We start from the raw sequence: 19,071 nt of genomic DNA on the forward strand, positions 1-19,071 counted from the left end.
CCACTTAACACCCAACTACCAGTAGCCAATAGACACCCATGCATGCACACACATCAAAAGCTGCCCTGCCCGAGGAAACCCTTCTCATGGCATAAAGCACTTGCCCCCAGACTCCAAGCAACTGGAGTCGGGTGGACCCGAGCAATGCTTGGCCCTGCCGCTTACTAGCTGTGTGATATTAAGCAAGTTACTTAACCTCTCTGAGTCTCAGCTTCCTCGATTATAAAATGAGAATAATAATCCTTTCTCTCAGGATTGATGAGGACTCAACAAGCTAATAAAAGCAAAGCACTTGGCAGGGTTCCTGGAGCTCTGCGGAGCTGTCCAAGGCTGCACACTCCCCTCCCCCAGGAGACCTCAGATGCACCTCTCAGGGCCGCAGCTCCCCCAGTGAGTAGGAGGAGACTCCTGGTCTCCTGAGTCAAGGCCAGCAGCCTGTCAACAGGGCGGTGCACAAGGTTAACCGTCACCACTGTGGGCCTGGACTGATTCAGCAGCTGGAGGAGTGAGTCTAGATATCTGCCTGTGTGGTTTTCTTTTTTTCCTCCAACACCAAATGCTGTGTTCTTTTCCACACCAATCCTCAAACAACTGAGCGGGAATCCAATTCTGACACTAACTACCCAGATCTAGCACAGGCCCTACCGATCAAGGGCTAAGCCCCACGAGTCTGCCTCCATTTCCATCACCAGCAAAAGTGAGGTGCCCAAGCTATTCACACTCTGCCCGGGCAGCTACAAATTCAGGGGTTTCCACTGCCTACCTCCCTTAGGTTCGGTGATTTGCTAGAGCAACTCACAGAACTGTGGAGAGCACTCTGCTTACTATCATGACCAGTTTGTTACAGAGGACAGCACCGAGGAAGAACACACAAGGCAAAATATGTGAGAGGGGAATGGGGCTTCCACGCCCTCCAGCTGGTGGCTGTGGCCACCCACCCAGAAGCTCCCTAAACCCCGTCGTTTGTGAGTTTTATGAAGGGTTCATTACACAGGCACAGCTGATGAAATCATTGGCCAGTGGTGATCAAACTCAATCTCTGGTTCCTCTCCTCTTCCTGAAAGTCAGAGGGTGAGGCTAAAAGCTGAAACCCTCTAACCACGTGGTCGGTTTTTCTGGCAACAGTTCCTACCCCCTACAAACTGTCTAGGATTCTCCCAAGAATCATCTGAACAGCAGACAAAAGACAGTAAATTCCCAGAATTTTGGGACCTCTGTGCCAAAAATCAGGGACAAAGACCATATATTTATTTTTTATTATATGATACGTCCCCTCACCTGTATGGCTGCCCTTCGCCTAAACCACAGTCTACTCTGCCATCATCCAAGGGAGCCAACTTCTCACCTCAACACACACAAACACAGCCTTATATCAAGGAATGACTTTAAAGCTCTATTTGAAAGGCCTCCAGTTTCTTCACAGAGATCCAAACTGATGTGTCCAGGAATCACCAGGCTCAGAGTTGAAACGTGTTATTTCAGGGCAGCTGATGACCCACAAAGCTGGAACACCTACTCTCCAAACTAGGCATGGGGAGCACCGTCAGAGGGAGTCAGAAGGCCCACAGTGATAAATACTATTATTAGCATCTATAAGCCTGGGTGCCCCAAAGCTCCTCCAAGCCATTGAGACAGAATACAATGAGGTCCTAATTCTTCCCCCTTCCCTTCCTCCTCCTCCTGGAATGAAAAATACCACATTTCCATTGGTCCAATTCAACAAACATTTATTTAGTGTCTCTGTGACTCAGACTTCTCTTAGTTCTCTACAGGACACGAAACCAAATGAGACCAAGTGCTCTCCTTCCATGAGATGCTCTGAGAAGGGCGGGTCACCCCCTTTATTCGCTGCCTGCAGCTGTCATAAGGAAGTACCACCGACTGGGTGGCTTCCAACAACAAATGTATATTCTCCTGGTTCCTGAGGCTTGAAGTTCAAAATCAGGGTGTCTGCAGGGCAAGGCTCCTCAGAAGTTCCCTTGCCTCTTCCAGCTTCTGGTTCTCCCCGTGTCCCTTGGCTTGTGGCCACGTCCCTCCAGTCCCGGCCTCCATCTTCACGTGGCCTTCTTTGCTGTGTGTCTTCACACAGCCTCATAGAAGAACATCAGTCATTGAATTTAGAGCCCATCCTAATCCACTATGATTCTTAACTAATTATATCTGCAAAGACTCTATTTCCAAAGAAGGTTGCATTGGAAGGTTCCAGGTGGGCAGGAATTTGCAGGGGACACTAGTCACCCCAGTTCGCCCCCGTAAGAGGAAGGGCAGAGAAGCAGGTGACTGATCCTTCCCAGACGGGAATGAGAAGTGTTTGCGGAAGCTCTAACCGAACAGAGACCAGAGGTATGGGTCTGACAGCCTGGGAGGCCAGGAAGTGAGAACAGCTCTAGCATGAGCACAGGTCAGGAAGGAGCAGCAGTAAGGCAAAGCAGGAAAAGATAGCGATGGGACGGGAAATGTACACTAGACCGAATCCTCAAAGACCTCATGTGGTAATAAGGAGCTAGGCTTTGCCATACAAACAGTGGGGAATCTGGGCCCACCTTGCCCAGCGGTAAACCCGTCTTCCCTTACATGATTCCATGCAATTGTGTCCTTAGGGCGCCCTTCCCCAGGCTTCTCAAAAGCAGTTGGATCTGCCCTCCCAGGTCCCGAGGGCCCTTATACCCTGCCCACTGTCTCACAAATCATTCTGCCTTATGACCTGCTTTCCAACCTGTCCCCCATCCCAGTGGGAGCTACTACATTGTTGAGGAAGATCCACATCTTGTTCATCTGTGTATATCCAGAGCTGAGCACAGGTTGGCACAGAACATGCGTCAAGTACGTAATAAATGTTTAATTAGGTAGCTCAATGGTCATCCAGAGACTTTAAGCAGGGGAGTGACTTGCAAAGAGTTAGAACCAATAGTCATAACTCCTGAGTATCCAGAGGGGCTCCTATTAAGCCAGGTTCCTGGGACACCTGGGGGGCTCAGTCAGTTACGCATCCAACTCTTGGTTTCAGGTCAGGTCCTGATCTCAGTGTCAGGAGATCGATCCCCATGTCAGGATCCATGCTCCGTGTGGCGTCTGCTTGAGATTCTCTCTCCTTCCATTGCCCTCCTGCTCCCCCACTCATCCTTACTCACGCTCTCTCTTTCGTGTTCTCTCTCAAATAAAAAAATAATTAGAAATTATAACATGGTGACAGTGGATGACATACTTGTCCAAATTGTGTATTAGCAACCTAGTGTCCAAACTTTAAAAATCATGCATACTGGTCGAAATAGAAAAGCTGGGAAACTCTTGCTGGAGGTAAAGCCTGCACGGGGCACCTGCCACAGTTCTCCAGGGCTCACTGGTGGTGGTGTCACTAACCACAACCTCCACCCAAAAGCCTGGCCAAAAAATTTTAAATTAAATTTTCCAAAAAATTATAAATAAAAAATATAAATAAATAAATAAATAAAACCAGATTCCTAAATAGGAATGTTCTTTACAGGTGACTTTTGCCTAGAACAGAACTAAGCTTCAGAATCCCAGCAGGAAAGCTTGCCTCTCCGACCCTCCTCATTCAGTGAGACTGGGGTGTCACTCCCTCATTGGTTGACATCGAACCTCACTAAACTTGCACTGAGCTGTGCCTTCTGGGTTGTTTTATCAGGCAGCTGCCCTCGTTCATATCTACACGGATGGCTCTGTGTTGGTCACCCACGGAGGCAACGAACTGGGACAAGGTATTCACACCAAAATGCTGCAGGTAAGCTACCTACAATTAAGTCATTTATCTCTCTGTACATTGTTGACGTGACTGGCAGTTGGCACTAATTACAGGGGAGATGATCAAACCCTAAGGACTTGACGATTTGGTTGAAAATCTTCTTCCATAGCAAATGGAATGTCTGAGATAGCAGAAATCCCATGTACGTATGAATAGTCCCAGAACGTGGCCAGGCTTTTGGGTGGAGGTTGTGGTTAGTGACACCACCACCAGTGAGCCCTGGAGAACTGTGGCAGGTGCCCCGTGCAGGCTTTACCTCCAGCAAGAGTTTCCCAGCTTTTCTATTTCGACCAGTATGCATGATTTTTAAAGTTTGGACACTAGGTTGCTAATACACAATTTGGACAAGTAAGGACAAGTATGTCATCCACTGTCACCATGTCATAATTTCTAAAGTACATTTTAACACGCGCACACACATGTGCACAGAGTAGGGAGATAGGATCTCAAGAGAGAAAAGAGAATAATCCTTTAAATTGAATTCATTTAACCATGACCAATTTATTAGATTACTATAGTACCTAGCTCAGTTTGACCCTCCAGCCCCTTAGCTCCTCTGGACTACGCCCCCTACATTCCACAGAGTCCTACAGGACTCCGCAGTTCTCGTACCTTGTAGCCCCTCTCCCTCCCTTCCCCAACTCCAGCCACCGACAGAGGCACAGGCGCCAGGTCTGGCTGGTCACAGCTCCTGGACGCACCGGCTGCAGGGACGGACCCGGGGGGAGAAGCGTGGGACCAAGATCCTTTCCTGCACCGATGTGCCGATGCTGGCAGAAAAGGACTAGCATCGCCTCACGGTTGCTGAGCTCCTGTGCTGTAAGCCAGGCGTTGTCAGAGGCCCTTCTCCTGCACCATTGAGGAAACATGCCTATTCCTGGAAATAACAGCCATCGTAGGAAGAAAAATGAATGTGAGAGGCAGCGAGGCAGCGAGAGGACCCTGAAGAGACCAGAAAGACTTCGGTGCAGATGTGTGTGACACAGCCTCCCCCTGTCCTTCCCAGCAAGGGGACCGAATACATCTCTTGGGCTCTTCATCACCAAACACCAATAAAGTTGCCCCCCCCTTTTTTTTCTTTTCCCATTTTGCCTCTTTCTGGGGAAACTTAATCTTACAACAGCGTTAGTCTGTAGATTGGCACTTGGGAACAAGTCCGTAACTACAGACGTCGGGAGAAAAGTTTTTTTGCCAAAACTAAAAGACAACAGAAACCAAAATCGTGCTTTTTCCTTCCTTCCTTGTTCCCTCCCTCCCTTTCTTACTCTCGTTTTCTTTCTTTGTGATTAAATATCTTTCTTTCCACATGTGTCTGCTAGAGAACCTGGAAGAAAAAGAACAGGAAGGAAGAAAGCGGACAGCAAAGACTAGAGGAGCAAAAAAAGGAGGGAAAATAGAAGACAAAAGAGGGAGAATCCAAGGATAAGGCTGGGAGGACATGAGAGAAGACGGGCCCTCGAGGTCATTTGAAATTCGTCGGATGTTCATACCAACAGATTTAAGACCAACCTCTGAACCAGTCGGTCCCATCTCTCTCTCCCTGCCACTGTCACCAAATAAAACTCAGGAAAAAAGTAAACCCTTCACATGCTAAACACACTAACTTTGAAAGGAAGAACCACTATGGAATATTACCAAGAAAAGGCTTTAAAAATCAGCAGGGCTCTACTAAAAAAGTGGTTTTAATTTTTTTAAGACACATTAATTTAGGCTTTCAAGGATAACATGGATGTAATATAAACAGTAGGATTTTTTAACTAAAAATATGACTCACATCTTCCTAGAAGACTTGACCAGACTCGAAAATATTTGTTTTTCTCCCAGGTGGCCAGCCGTGAACTGAAAATCCCCATGTCCTCGGTGCACATCTGTGAAACAAGCACGGCCATGGTACCCAACACCATCGCTACTGCAGCTTCCATCGGCTCGGACGTGAACGGCAGAGCCGTGCAGGTGCCCTCCCCAGCCTGTCTCTCCCTTCCGCACCGTGTCCCTATCTCGGGCTCTCCAAGCTCGATGCAGACACAAGCAGTTGGCTTCCGAGAAGTCATCTGTGGCATTAAACACAGTCTCAGGATAACCAGACTGTCAGAAGAGCGTGCTCATTTGAGGAGGGGACCCTGAGGGGACACGTAGACACGTAGTGTCAGCGGCTCAAACATAGCAAAAGCTCCTGCCTTGCGCACAGAGCGGTCCAGAGGGAGCGCTCAGGCATTAGAGTACCTGAGACTAATGGCAGGTCCTCCGCCTTCAGCGTGTGGCTCTCAAGGCTGCCCTGAGCATCATCACCAGGGAGAAAGCACAGAGGGCAGACCAGGAAGAGATGCAAATCACTTCCACTAGTCATCGCCTGGCGGCACAAGTCTCGGCCGTGTCCAAGTGCAGGGGATGAGGGGTAGGCCATAGGCCCAGCTGCTGTGGAGCAGGGGGAGAATGCTGCTTGGTGAATAAGCAGTCTCTGTCCCTGGGACACACAGAGAGAAGAAATCTGGGCGCCGAGTATTGCCGAGCTGGGCAGGTTTCCTCTGACACAAGCAAGGACCAGCAGGCAGAACCCCGGCCCCTTAGATGTGGTTCCATTCAAGTGTCTACATCAGGGCCGTCCTACCACAGCACTCGTGCTAATCCTTTGTACTTATTTTCTAACTGATATTTCTTCTGCTAAATTTTCACTTTTTCAGAATAGACTATGATTCCTTAATTCAGAGACCCGATGGCACATACTTTTGAAGTCATGTCATGTTTCTGTTATAAACCTTTCCATTGGGACATTGTGGAGAGCATATTCTCCAAACCTTGCACTTAGGCTACCAAAAGGGACCATTTTCAAATCCATCTGACCTCCACAGACACACTTGTTAGGGGCTAAAATCCAGAGGTTCTTTCACTCAGAACAAACGTGGAGGAAACTTCTTGAGACCCAGTTTTGGGTAGGATCAAGCACAAGATAGAAATAGCTCAGTGTGTATGGGGGCCGTCAACCCAAACTAAGCATTAACCCATCTTCTGGAGTTTTATGTTTCTGTGTTAAGGATCAGAAACTTTGCAGATCTAGACTATTATAAAGACAAATTTAGTTATCTTCTCACTTCACATCCAAAACCAAGACCTTCCTTACAGTGGTTTGGGGGCAGATGGATAAACAGATGGAAGAATGGACAGAGTGGAGTAATATCTCAGACCCACAGGGCTGTTGCTATGTTATTGTTGCAGGCCAGAAAGCACAAATTAGAATGGAAATAAGATGTTTTGGGACACCTGGGTGGCCCAGTCAGTTAAGTATCAGCCTTTGGCTTGGGTCATGATCCCAGGGTCCTGGGATGGAGTACGCATTGGGCTCCTTGCTCAGCAGGGAGCCTGCTTCTCCCCCTGCTTGCCACTCCCCCTGCTGTGTTCTCTCCCTCTCTCTCTAACAAATGAATAAATAAAACCTTTTTAAAAAATAAATTAAATAAAAATACTATAGCTTAAAGAAAAGATCTTTTGTTCCTTTGATTTTAATGGCTAGAAAATACAAAAGAAGGTATAAGTCAAAAATGTAGAAAAACAGAAGGAATTAGGAGCACAACTAGAAAGGGGAACTGAAAGTAGAAATTCAGCTGAGCCTGTATTTTTGTAGGAAGTGAACCAGGGAGGTTTTAAAAAAACCAATCATGCAGTAACTGATACTCCTCAAGGTCAGGGACTGTGTCTTCACTGTCTCTGTGTTCCCAGTGTATCCATATCAAGCACTTTGTAAACATTGATCAACCTGATCAGTTATCAATCACTGTTCTTCCACACAAATCCCAACCACCAGGTCCTGCTCTAATGAGGCTTCCCTTCTTTACCCTCTCAAGGATGCTTGTCAGATCCTTCTGAAACGCCTTGAGCCCATCATTAAGAAAAATCCAGAAGGTACATGGGAAGACTGGGTAAGTGTTCCACTCTGTTCGTGACGACACATGAGAAAACAGTCCCAAGCAGGGCCGAGAGGAAAACACACAGTTTTTCTGGGAGGGATTTCTGCGTAAGGGCAGGATCATGAAAGCCTGACACGGCTACTCCATGCTGTGTACCAGGTACGTGTAAGAAAGCACATAGGGAGCAGCATCACTGAGAGGAGGAACGGAAGCATATGAAGAACACCCAGAAAGCCTTACCACTCTGCTTCAATAAGAAGAGGAAACGACTTAGCCTTCCTAAGCCCCCCCCCCACACACAGTTGTTTTAAATGGGGAGGAGGAAAACCAAAAGGCCTTATTGTTATTAAACATGTCTCAAAGGAAATGACTCATCTAATCCAACTTTACAACATCCTTTCTTATCTCATTAGAACAGTTATCTCACACTCAAACTCTCATCGAGGGTCCTAACATTTAGAAACGAAGCCCCCCAACACCTTGCGAGCTCAGCCCCTCCGTCATGGATGTGCAGCAGGAACCTATTGTACTTGTTTAGTTCGGACAGCTCAGCCCAACCAGAAGGAAGCTCTTAGTGTACCAGCTGAGGGAAGAAACGTTACAGTGAGTTCTATCACCGGCAACAAAGCACCAGCAACAATTACCAGATGTCAATTTTGATATAGGGAATATTTTCATTTTCACCTCTCAGATGATGTATCTATTTTGTTCTGACTAAATATGCCCGTTCTGCAGATAGAAGCTGCTTTTGAACAAAGAATCAGTCTTTCGGCCACTGGATACTTCAGGTAAAAATTACAGTAATATCTGAACGGAGCTGATAAAATATAAGGTGACCCAATTGCTCTGGGGCTTAGCTCCCTTATTTGTAAAACAAATTTTTATTATGTGGTCAGTGAGGTCCCTTCTAAGCCTAAGATTATATGATTTTTTTTTAATTTTTTTTTTTTTTTTTTTTTTTTACCAGAGGGGGGGGGAGAGAGCTAGCACAGGCAGACAGAATGGCAGGCAGAGGGAGAAGCAGGCTCCCTGCCGAGCAAGGAGCCCGATGTAGGACTCGATCCCAGAACGCTGGGATCATGACCTGAGCCGAAGGCAGCCGCTTAACCAACTGAGCCACCCAGGCGTCCCAGATTATATGATTTTATGTAAGCCTTTGAACTATGTCCAAAGAAATGTTAAATAATAAAAATACCCTTATTGCGTAAAAAAAAATTTAATATAACTTAGAACATCCGATCATCATTTACTATTCATTGTTGAGTAGTAGAAAATACCGTCACTAGAAACAACTTCCAACAACTTTACAAATCTCCCTCCCTTTATCATAAAACCTCTCTGTTTTGAGGCTCCTCTCTGGGCAGGAAGAGACTCATAGGATGGTCCCCAATCATCATTTGCTCCGTTTCTGTCTGTGGGAGGCCCTCCGTCAATTCATGCTTATTGAATGAAGCACAAAGAGAGCCGGATGTCACGTTCAGGAAGTGTATGACATGAGTTTTATAACCTAGTGAAACAAATCAGCGAACTAAACACACACATGCACAGAGAGAGAGAGAGAAAGAAAATAGTAAAGCAGCTTTTTCATGAAGAAAGAAGTAAAGAAGAAGGTGACAGCCCAGTGTACTTGACGAGCTCGAAATCTCTGAGTTCAGTTACCAAGAAGAGAGCAAATCAGCCCTTTAGCCTGGCACGTGTTCCATTGTACATTAAGGCACTGAGTTCCACGCCCTTTTTTAACCATCCCTGAATCATCACCGATTCCGCAGTTAGCACAGCCTAGGGGGTCCCTTTGGGAATGTTGATAGAATCAGCTGAGGTCCTCAATCCACAGGACTAAAGCTCAAACCCTACACCATGGATACAGACACACTGGGAGGTCCAGACCAAAACAGTCTGTCGGAGTCTCTCTCTTTTTGGCATCCTAACTGTAGCACGAAGAGTATCTTCTTTAAGTGGAGGCACATGAGAGTGCTGCTGTAATTAGCTGGGTTAGAAATGCAGATGGCAGTTTAAATGAGCTTAAAAAGCAGTTGAAATAAGTATCAATACAATAAAATACTATCATGGCTTTTAAAATGAGTCAGCATTGTTTGGAACCCCACCACCACAAGCTGATGGGCTTTCTTTCTTCCATCAGGGGCTACAAGGCCTTCATGGACTGGGAGAAGGGAGAAGGAGACCCTTTTCCATACTATGTCTATGGAGCAGCCTGTTCCGAGGTTGAAATTGACTGCCTGACCGGAGCTCACAAGGTCAGCCGAAGATACCTTTCCTCTTGGCAAGTTAAAACAACAACCTCAAAATTGTGCCATACGATAAATACTTGTAATTGAACAGTAAATTTTGTAATACTTGTACAACAAGAACAGGATTTTTTTTTTTCCAGTTCCTTGGGAAGGTCTAGAGATCCAGCCTCACGCTGAATTTCCACTTAAAAAGGAAGGAATTGCTCTTCCCAGTGGCTGGGGGTCGCCAGACGTAGGGGGTAGGGGCATAGTTGAAAGGAGTAGAGGGGGGTCAAAAGCTACAAACTTCCAGTTTATAAAAGAATTAAGTCACGTAGATGTAAGGTGCAATGTGAAGACCACAGTTAATAATACTGTATTGCATATTTGAAAGTCGTTAAGGGAGTAGATCTTAAAACTCCTCATCACATGAAAAAAGAATGTTTAACCATGTGTGGTAATGGTAACTATGTTAACTAGACCACTGTGATAGTCATTTCGTAATACACACAAATATCAAATTGCTATGCTGTACACCTGAAACTAATATAAAGTCATATGTCCATTATACCTCAACAAAAAAATTAAGTTAATTTAAAAAAATTTTTAAAGATGTAGTCAAAAAAGAATTGCTCATGATAGCCTAAAATGCATTGTTTTTTATTCCATTTCAGGCAACAAAATTGCTTTCCAAAGTTTTTGCCAAAAAAAAAAAAAAAATCTGTTCCTAAAGTAAGGTCAACTTATCTAATCCAAAAGGAATAGGTCATTGAGTAAATTGTCTTGAGTAAACATTTGAGAACACATAGCAATGTGATGTTTCTCCGAAGTCAGTTATCCCAAGGATATTACTGTCCCTAACAAAACAGATGGGGCAGGGGTGAAAAAATAATTTTTATGTTTACTACTTAATCAAGCATCCTGCTGGAGGCAGAGTCATATTTAATCAAAAGCTAACAACTTCCCCCCAAAAAATGCTGACTTCCACCATAAAAGGTAAACCATGAATATACCTCAGGTATCATTCTTAGAATAGAGAGACTACAGAAAACTTAAATATAATATAGTGTCCCCAGTAAGAGACTCTTAACCATAGGAAACAAATTGAGGGTTGCTGGAGGTGGGGGGGAATGGGGTGACTGGTGATGGGCCTTAAGGAGGGCACTTGATGTAATGAGCCCTGAGTGTTAAATGCAACTGATGAATTATTGAACTCTACGTCTGAAACTAACAGTACACTGTATGTTAACTAATTGAATTTAAATAAAATACGTTATTTTTAAAAAAAAGAATATAGGGTCGCCTGAGAGGCTCAGTGGGTTAAAAGCCTCTGCCTTCGTCTCAGGTCATGATCTCAGGGTCCTGGGATCGAGCCCCGCATTGGGCTCTCTGCTCAGCGGGGACCCTGCTTCCCCCCACCTCTCTGCTTGCCTCTGCCTACTTGTGATCTCTGTCAAATAAAAAAATAAAATCTTTAAAAAAAAAAAAAAGAATATAGGATAACCAAAGTATAGTAATTGTTAGGAAACTTACAGAATGGACCAATGACACATTTAAATTCCATATACAGATTATTCCAGCATCATCTTGAACCATTCTTAGCTGAAATTAGAAATGGTCAATTTGGGGCACCTGGGTGGCTCAGTCAGTTAAGCATCTGCTTTCAGCTGGATCATGATCCCAGGGTCCTGGGATTGAGCCCCACATCGGGTTCCTTGCTTGGTGGGGAGCCTGCTTCTCTCTCTGCTTCTGCCTGCTTGTTCTTTCTCTCTCTCTCTCTCACGAATAAATAAATAAAATCTTTAAAAAAAAAAAAAAAGGAAATGGTCAATTTATGTAAAATAGGAAGGAAATTGCAAATACTAACTGGAAATTCTTACCAAAATGACTTCTATTGTCCCATTCTTAGTAAATCTGTCCATCACTTAAACTTTATATAAATAAGATAGAAAATACAGTAAATGAAGGGATGTCTGGAGAGCAGTTGCCCTCCATTCTACTTGAGTTCACCCTTAGGGTACATTATCTCTCCATTTTCACTCTAGATCATTGTGAAGAAGTAAACTCATGAAATTAGGATCACAGATTGTTCATATGATTATTTTAAAACTGTGTTTCCTAATGTTTTTCACATCATGGCACACATAGATAATGATAATATTGGCACAGCACGATTTTTCAAGCAAGGAACTCATGTTTGCAGGTGACCAGCCTGAGGATCCTGTCCCAGACTCGCAGAAATCCAAGTGCCAGTGTCCTGACACACCTGTAACCCAGCCAGGGCTCCACACTCAGTGGAAAGCTGTTTTTAAAGGTGTTTCTGGTTTTTTTAAGATTTTTAATTATTTATTTGACAGAGAGAGATCACAAGTAGGCAGAGAGGCAGGCAGAGAGAGGGGGAAGCAGGCATCCTGCTAAGCAGAGAGCCAGATGCGAGGCTCGATCCCAGGACCCTGGGATCATGACCTGAGCCGAAGGCAGAGGCTTAACCCACTGAGCCACCCAGGTGCCCCAAGGTGTGCTTTTTTTTGTTAAGATTTTATTTATCTGACAGGGAGAGAGAGAGCATGAGCAGGAGAAGGGGCAGAAGGGAAGGGAGAAGCAGACTCCCCACGGAGCAGGGAGCTTGACAGGCGGCTCTGTCCGAGGACTCTGAGACATGCCTGAGCCGAAGGCAGACACTTAACCGACTGAGCCAGCCAGGCGCCCCTGGAAAGTGTTTTTAGGAATCAACTAATATTCTGGTTCTCTACCCCATGGGTGGTGTTGCGAGATTTAGTACTAGCAAATAAAAATACAGGATGGCTGGTTAAATTTGAATTTCAGAGAAGCAGCAAATAAATTTCCAATATAAATATGTCGCTGCAGCATTGGGGACACACATATTGTATCTGACAAGTCTAGCTGAAGGCTTTGGTATAAATCCCTGAAGAAACCAATCCCATGGGGATCTTCCAGAATTTATGGTACCAGTAAAGTTAAAATCTGGCTGTCCCTGTGGCTTCCTTATTACTTGTTAAGGTTCAGCCATTGTGGTATCACATAAGTCTGTGAAAGAGTTTATTCCTTGAAGAGGCAAACTTCTTTTAACTAAAGGGAGATCAGAGAAACTGAATGGCAGGCCTGCTCCTGCTGGCTGAGCCGGAATGTGCGTCCGTCCCGTTAGTGCACAGTCATCTCTTCCCACTGCCCAACACCCTTAAGGCAAAATATGTTTTCAAGATGGAAGTGAACTCAAGGCCCACTCTGAGATGTGTCTAACCTCCTGCCCTATCTGTTGAGAATAAATGAAGGATAGTCCCAATGTCCATGGAAGATTGTCTGAAAGGTCAGCTTTTAAGTCAAAACAGAACTGCTGACCCAAAGGGCTTGATAGAAGGGAGGAGCCCAGCTGGTAAGCCCAAACAGAGGATGCTGCTACTGTCAGAACAAGCCCAGGACATGGGGGCGGAAGGAAAGCCCAGCGATACTCCGAGGTAGACCACTGGCACATAAGGGCTTTCTGTTTCTCCTTAACAACCAATCTGCCTGGGCCCTATGCCAACGTATAAGGGCCAAGTTAGTGTGATGTTTCTCAGGGAAGGAAGGAGATTAACATAGTCAAAGGCAGTCTCAACATTCACCTCCTGTGTTCCAAGATCTTTCATAACTCCAATTTCATACTTGCCAGTATGGCTACACGGTTTCCTCTGCAAAATGGCAATAATAGCGCCTCCAACAAATCATCGCGAGGACTCCGGGAGCTCGTGAAATGCAGCAGAACAACAAATCCAGGTTTAGAATCAGGTGAGCAACCAGGATCAGTTATTCAGTAAGCGACACTCAAAGGCACTCAGATACCATGGACTTTGGAATCACTTAAAAGAAGTCAGAACCAGGATTACGTAAGATCTTCTGGGGTCATGGCTGGTCCCAGCACTAACGTGGAAGGGCTTGGCAGATTTCTTCCCCCCTCTAAAACTGAGGAGGTTCAGGGGGGGTGATTAGCCAGCAGGAGTTCTGGAGTAAGTGGAGATCTTTAAATAAACCTTAAGATAATCTTTTTAATTTAAGTTTTTAACGGTGAGATCATTATCATTTTTGGCAGAAAATCCGAGCGGACATCGTCATGGATGTGTGTTGCAGCCTAAACCCTGCCATTGACATTGGGCAGGTAGGTGCCGGCCCACGAGGATGGACACTTCCTGAAAGTCATTCTGGGGTAGCCAAGTACTTCTAAAAGGCATACAGCATCACGGAGCTCGACGTTTTCTCCTTTCAGGTTGAGGGTTCCTTTATTCAGGGAATGGGCCTTTATACCACTGAAGAACTAAAATATTCCCCAGAAGGTGTTCTGTACTCTCGAGGCCCAGATGAGTACAAAATTCCAGCGATCGCTGACGTCCCAGAGGAGTTCAATGTCTCCCTGTTACCATCATCACAAAGCCCGCCGACCATCTATTCCTCCAAGGTAAGCACCCAAACACCTGCTGCTGTGTGGTGTGATCATCGAGCAGCATGTAAATGAAAGCAGGTGGACAAAAATAATCATAATCATGGTCATAATCATGCCAACCTGTATCAGGAGCAAATGACAAGAGACTATTAGAATTTGGAGAAGAGTCACCCAGGGATAAGCGATCTCTGCCCAATGACCATCCTTGGCCAAGGGCTTTATGTGTTAGTATCCTCTTTCACTGGAAATGCTAAAATTCAGTGAAAAGTTCCGATCTGACAGAATAATAGTTTCACTTAAGAGCCTTACGGCTGAAATAGTAAATGAGATTGAAGGCGTCACACTCCTGAAATCCTGGGAAGCTGCGGCAGCATCGGAAGCATCCTGGACCAAGGCCTCAGTGGACCTGGGTTCCTACCCTCACCTCGCCAGCTCCCTGTGATGGCAAATGAAACGCTCACCTCTTGGGGGCTCAGGGTTCTCGTCCATCCCCAGAAATGGATCCAGAACACTGGTTCTCCACTGGGCCACAGGGGACATTTGGCAGTGTCTGGGGATATACGTGGTTGTCACACTGGGGTTGTGGAGCGAGGAGATGCGACTACTCTGGGTAGAGAGGCCAGGGATGCTGCTAAATAAAGAGCTTTCAGTGCACAAGAAAGCCCCCAGCAAAGGCTTCTCTGGCCCAGAGTGTTGGTGGTGTCAGGAAACAAAGACACAAACCGTTAGTCATTGCTAGCGTAGTGGAGTTGCGAACGAAAAGAAAGGTTAGCTTTTACTGGCACTGCTGCATGGAGATTATGAGAAAGTCACTCTCGGTAGAAACTTCCTTTAGGCTTGAGATGTATTGCTAAAACTTCCTTTCAAGACTTTCAGGTGGCTTCTTACTAGGGGTGATGAACTGATGTATGAGAAAATGAGTTCACCTATATCTCTGGAATGTTCTCCTTTCCAAACTGGAGCGCACTGTCAGCCCAGGAACTTTCTCTGGGTGTGCGTGGGGGGGGGGGGGGGGGGGGGGGTTGCAAATTTGAAAGGAAGGAAAATCAGCATCCCCTTTGGATTCTCATTAGGCTGGAAATCACTCAAAGAGCAGCTTTCAGGCCACCAAGAACAGTAGGACGGGGAACCTGTGAGTCCTGTGGCTGTGGCCAGCCACTCATAGGCAGAGCCTGAGGAAAATCATGGGTTTACAGGTGCCCCATGGAGTGTACTATGTAATAATAACAGGGACCTACCGAGTACCAGGCGCTATGCTAGGTGCTTTTGCACTTCCTGAACTTTACAACACCCTGTAACGCAAATATCATTGCCCGAATTTCACCAATAGAGGGACAAAGGCTCTGAGAGATAATCCCACCCAGAGAAATAGAGGAAGTAAGAGCCAGGATGCGAACTTCATGTCTCCAGCTCAGGGTTGCAAATTGGGGGCCCACTGGCTAAATGTAGGCTTCAGATGTGTTTTCTGTGACCCACACAGTGTTTTTTTTAAATCAGGGAGTTGTAGGGGCACCCGGATGGCTCAGTTGGTTAAGTGGCCAACTCTTGATTTCAGCTCGGGTCATGATCTCAGGGCCCTGGGATCAAGCCCCACACTGGGCTCCGTGTTCAACAGCAAGTCTGCTCGAGATTCTCTCTCCCTCTCCTCGCTCTCTCAAATAAATAAGTCTTAAAAATCAGAGAACTGTACATTAAAATAAGATTATCTAAATTCTCTTGAAAAATTGGATGATCTGGTAATTTTGGTTATATTCTTAGAAGACATCAATTGCTAGAACTGAAGAACAGGGGTCCCTTTAGACAGGACATGGCAATATCTCTATTCCCCGTAATTCCCACTTTTCCTTGCTGTCCCTCAACTGCTCACATCACTCATGTATATTACCTGACTGTTCCCTGCATGTGATAGGTCTGCACGCCATCATCTGCTGCCCAAGTCTGTACTCTTCTTCTAGAGTATCCTACCTCTCCGGTGCTACAGTCCTAACGAGGCATTTTTCTCTCACTCATGAAGTTGGCCGTTGAATGTGCTTCTCTAAACAGGATACCACACAGGGCACCCGGGAGGCTCAGTCAGTCAAGCACCTGCCTTCGGCTCAGGTCATGATCCAGGGTCCTGGGATGGAGTTCCACATCGGGCTCTCTGCTCTTCAGGGAGCCTGCTCCTCTCTCTGCCCCCCCCCCACTCTCTCTCTCTAATGAGTAAATAGATAAAATCTTTAAAAATAAATAAATAAATAAACAATAGGATACCCCCCACACACACACACATGCACGCACCTACCTTTCCTATAGACAAAGATTTAAAGACAACATTACAGATCTAGGAACTTCAGGGCATACTGGGATTTTTATGAGTACTCAAGCTTCATTCAGTCAATATGTCAGTGAACAAATTATTGAGAATTACTGTGAACAAGACATTGTGCTAGACATTAGGGATACAATGATGGAAAAAGACCTGGGTCCTGAAATATAGTAGCTTGTAATCTAGTCTAGAAGATTCTACAACAAACGTGCTCTCTTGCAGGGCTTGGGGGAGTCCGGAATGTTCCTGGGCTCATCTGTGTTCTTCGCCATCACTGATGCGGTGGCTGCAGCCCACAGGGAAAGGGGCATAGCCGAGGACTTCACAGTGAGGAGCCCAGCGACACCAGAATGGGTTCGAATGGCCTGTGCGGATCGGTTCACAGAGATGGTATGGAATTATTGATTGTTTTCCTAAAAGGTGACTTTTCTGTCTCTTATTTCTTAGGCCTCTGAGGTCAATTCATAACCCAATCTGATCAAATTACAAGCTCAAATTATAAAATAAAAGCTAATCAGAGTACAAGAGGGTAAAAATAAATCACACAATACCTTTTTTAGGTGTAGCAATTTTAAATTTTTTAAAAGCATTTCCACATCTGGTATGTGTTTGGTTGTCTCGGCAGCACTGAGGCGGGATGATTTATCATGCTTCAAAAACTAGTAGCTGAATAGGAAGCAACTGGATAATGTCGCGGAGCTGTTGTAAATATTTCCTCCTCTGTCCTGCCTGATCTATCCTACTCTTCAAGAAAAGCAAACACAGAAACTACCCATGTCTCGCGTGGCTACATCTGATAATGTATTGTCCATGTGCCCTTTACAAACATAGAGGACACCTTTCCTAGAGAAATGACAGGATCTTTTTACGAGCTGCTGCTTGTGCACGGCACGACCATGCCTGCCGGCCCAGGAGAGGGAGGACGGGCCGTCACCAGCGACATGCGCCCGCACGCAGCCATCCCAACCCCCGACTGGTGCAAACACGTCCCCTCGGTGAGGTCGTTGAGCCCACCTGTGCCCATTTCCTCGTAGATCCTAATGTAACTAATAACACTAGTTACACTGATTGAGCACTGCCCTAAGTATTTTACACAGATCATCTCATCAGTCATTTCGCTAACTCTATCAGGTAACTGGTATTATTTTCTTCATTTTACTATTGAGGAAACTTTGTCCAAAGTCAAGATTCGAACCCAGACCGTCTAGCTCCAGTATAGTACGTTGCCTCTCAGAGAGAAAAGAATTGATTCTGTACCTCTTAAAAGAAATTTGTGTGTTCAGATCTATAGTTCACTAGAGAACTAAGCCTCAGTACTTAACGAACCTCTTCAAAGCAGCCAGCCGTAGAGCGGAGGAGTAATGTGACCCAGGATTTGGGAACGCCGCTCATCGCGACATCACGACACATTTCCTTCCCTGACACGATCCGCTCCTCTTCCCACCTCCAAATCGGACCCCCACATTTCTTGCGCTCCCGCCACACCCGGCGGCCCCGCTTTCCCACCAAGTGTCCCGGCAACGGCCGCGCCCCGCGAGGCGGCCCCTCCCCTGACTGCCCCAGGGGGTTACTACCGCCTGCCTCCGCTCAGTCCTGCTCAACTGGCCACAGTCGGAACCAGCCTCCCCCCATGGCAGGGAGCCCTTCCCTGGGCTGACCCGAGCCTCGAGGGCCCGGCCCGCCCCTCCCACCAGCGATGGTCACACGGTAACTGCGGAATCACTTGATTTCTACCCCAAAGCGTGAGCACTCCTGACCTTTCAAAAAATGTTCTCAGTCAGCTTTTGCAGTAATAAATATCCCTTCCCCAAATGGAGCAGATTAACAAAACGAAAAACCCACAGCAGCAGGTTCTAATCTCCCTTTCTTGCCCACGTTTAACTTCGTCAGTCTTCAAACGGCCTGGCTCCCAGAAAACGAATTCCTTCGTTTCCAGGCTTTGGGGCCATTTTTAATAGTTGGGCTATCTGGCAAAGTCAGTCTGTCACACGCAATGGTAAAAAGTGGATCACTTGGATTCCAATTGCCCATTTTCTCCCAAGTCTGTTGGTTTTTTGATAAGTCGAATTTAATATGTCTTTGTGCATATAACTCACCTAATAATTGGTATACCCATCCACTAATTATGTACACCAATTATTTTTTAAAGATTTTATTTATTTGGGAGCAAGGCAGTGGAAGCAACTCTCAAGAAAGCACAAGCAAAAGACCATAAGCCAAGGGCTGGGGGCAGAAGGAGGGAGAGAAGCAGACTCCCCACTGAGCAAGGACCCTGATGCGGGGCTCGATCCCGAGACGCTGGGATCATGACATGAGCTGGAGGCAGACACCTAACCGACTGAGCCACCCAGCCTTCACATTTTCTAAAACACATCTAAATAGCACCTCATGTTATAATCTGGATTTGATATTATAAACCTCATTTTAGTTACATG

General features: G+C 45.8%; 1 protein-coding gene and 1 long non-coding RNA gene across 2 annotated transcripts in view; one reads left to right on the top strand and one right to left on the bottom strand.

Moving 5' to 3' along the window:
* LOC123391646 overlaps positions 1 to 18,457 on the bottom strand; it is a 33,540-nt gene extending 15,083 nt beyond the window's left edge. Inside the window, exon 1 of the long non-coding RNA XR_006606342.1 lies at positions 17,963 to 18,457. This is a non-coding gene — a long non-coding RNA (uncharacterized LOC123391646). The remainder of the gene's footprint in view (positions 1 to 17,962) is intronic.
* The window catches only part of LOC101694623 (aldehyde oxidase 2), an 80,256-nt gene that overhangs the window by 50,123 nt on the left and 11,062 nt on the right, over positions 1 to 19,071 (top strand). The window contains exons 27-34 of the mRNA XM_045078535.1: positions 3,647 to 3,742; positions 5,588 to 5,716; positions 7,603 to 7,677; positions 8,401 to 8,453; positions 9,806 to 9,920; positions 13,981 to 14,046; positions 14,155 to 14,343; positions 16,859 to 17,026. Of these exons, the coding sequence (XP_044934470.1) occupies positions 3,647 to 3,742; positions 5,588 to 5,716; positions 7,603 to 7,677; positions 8,401 to 8,453; positions 9,806 to 9,920; positions 13,981 to 14,046; positions 14,155 to 14,343; positions 16,859 to 17,026 (891 nt within the window). The remainder of the gene's footprint in view (positions 1 to 3,646; positions 3,743 to 5,587; positions 5,717 to 7,602; positions 7,678 to 8,400; positions 8,454 to 9,805; positions 9,921 to 13,980; positions 14,047 to 14,154; positions 14,344 to 16,858; positions 17,027 to 19,071) is intronic.

The sequence above is a fragment of the Mustela putorius genome, unplaced genomic scaffold, assembly GCF_011764305.1.
Source record: "Mustela putorius furo isolate JIRA1106 unplaced genomic scaffold, ASM1176430v1.1 tig00000275_pilon_pilon_pilon, whole genome shotgun sequence".
Classification (NCBI taxonomy): Eukaryota; Metazoa; Chordata; class Mammalia; order Carnivora; family Mustelidae; genus Mustela; species Mustela putorius.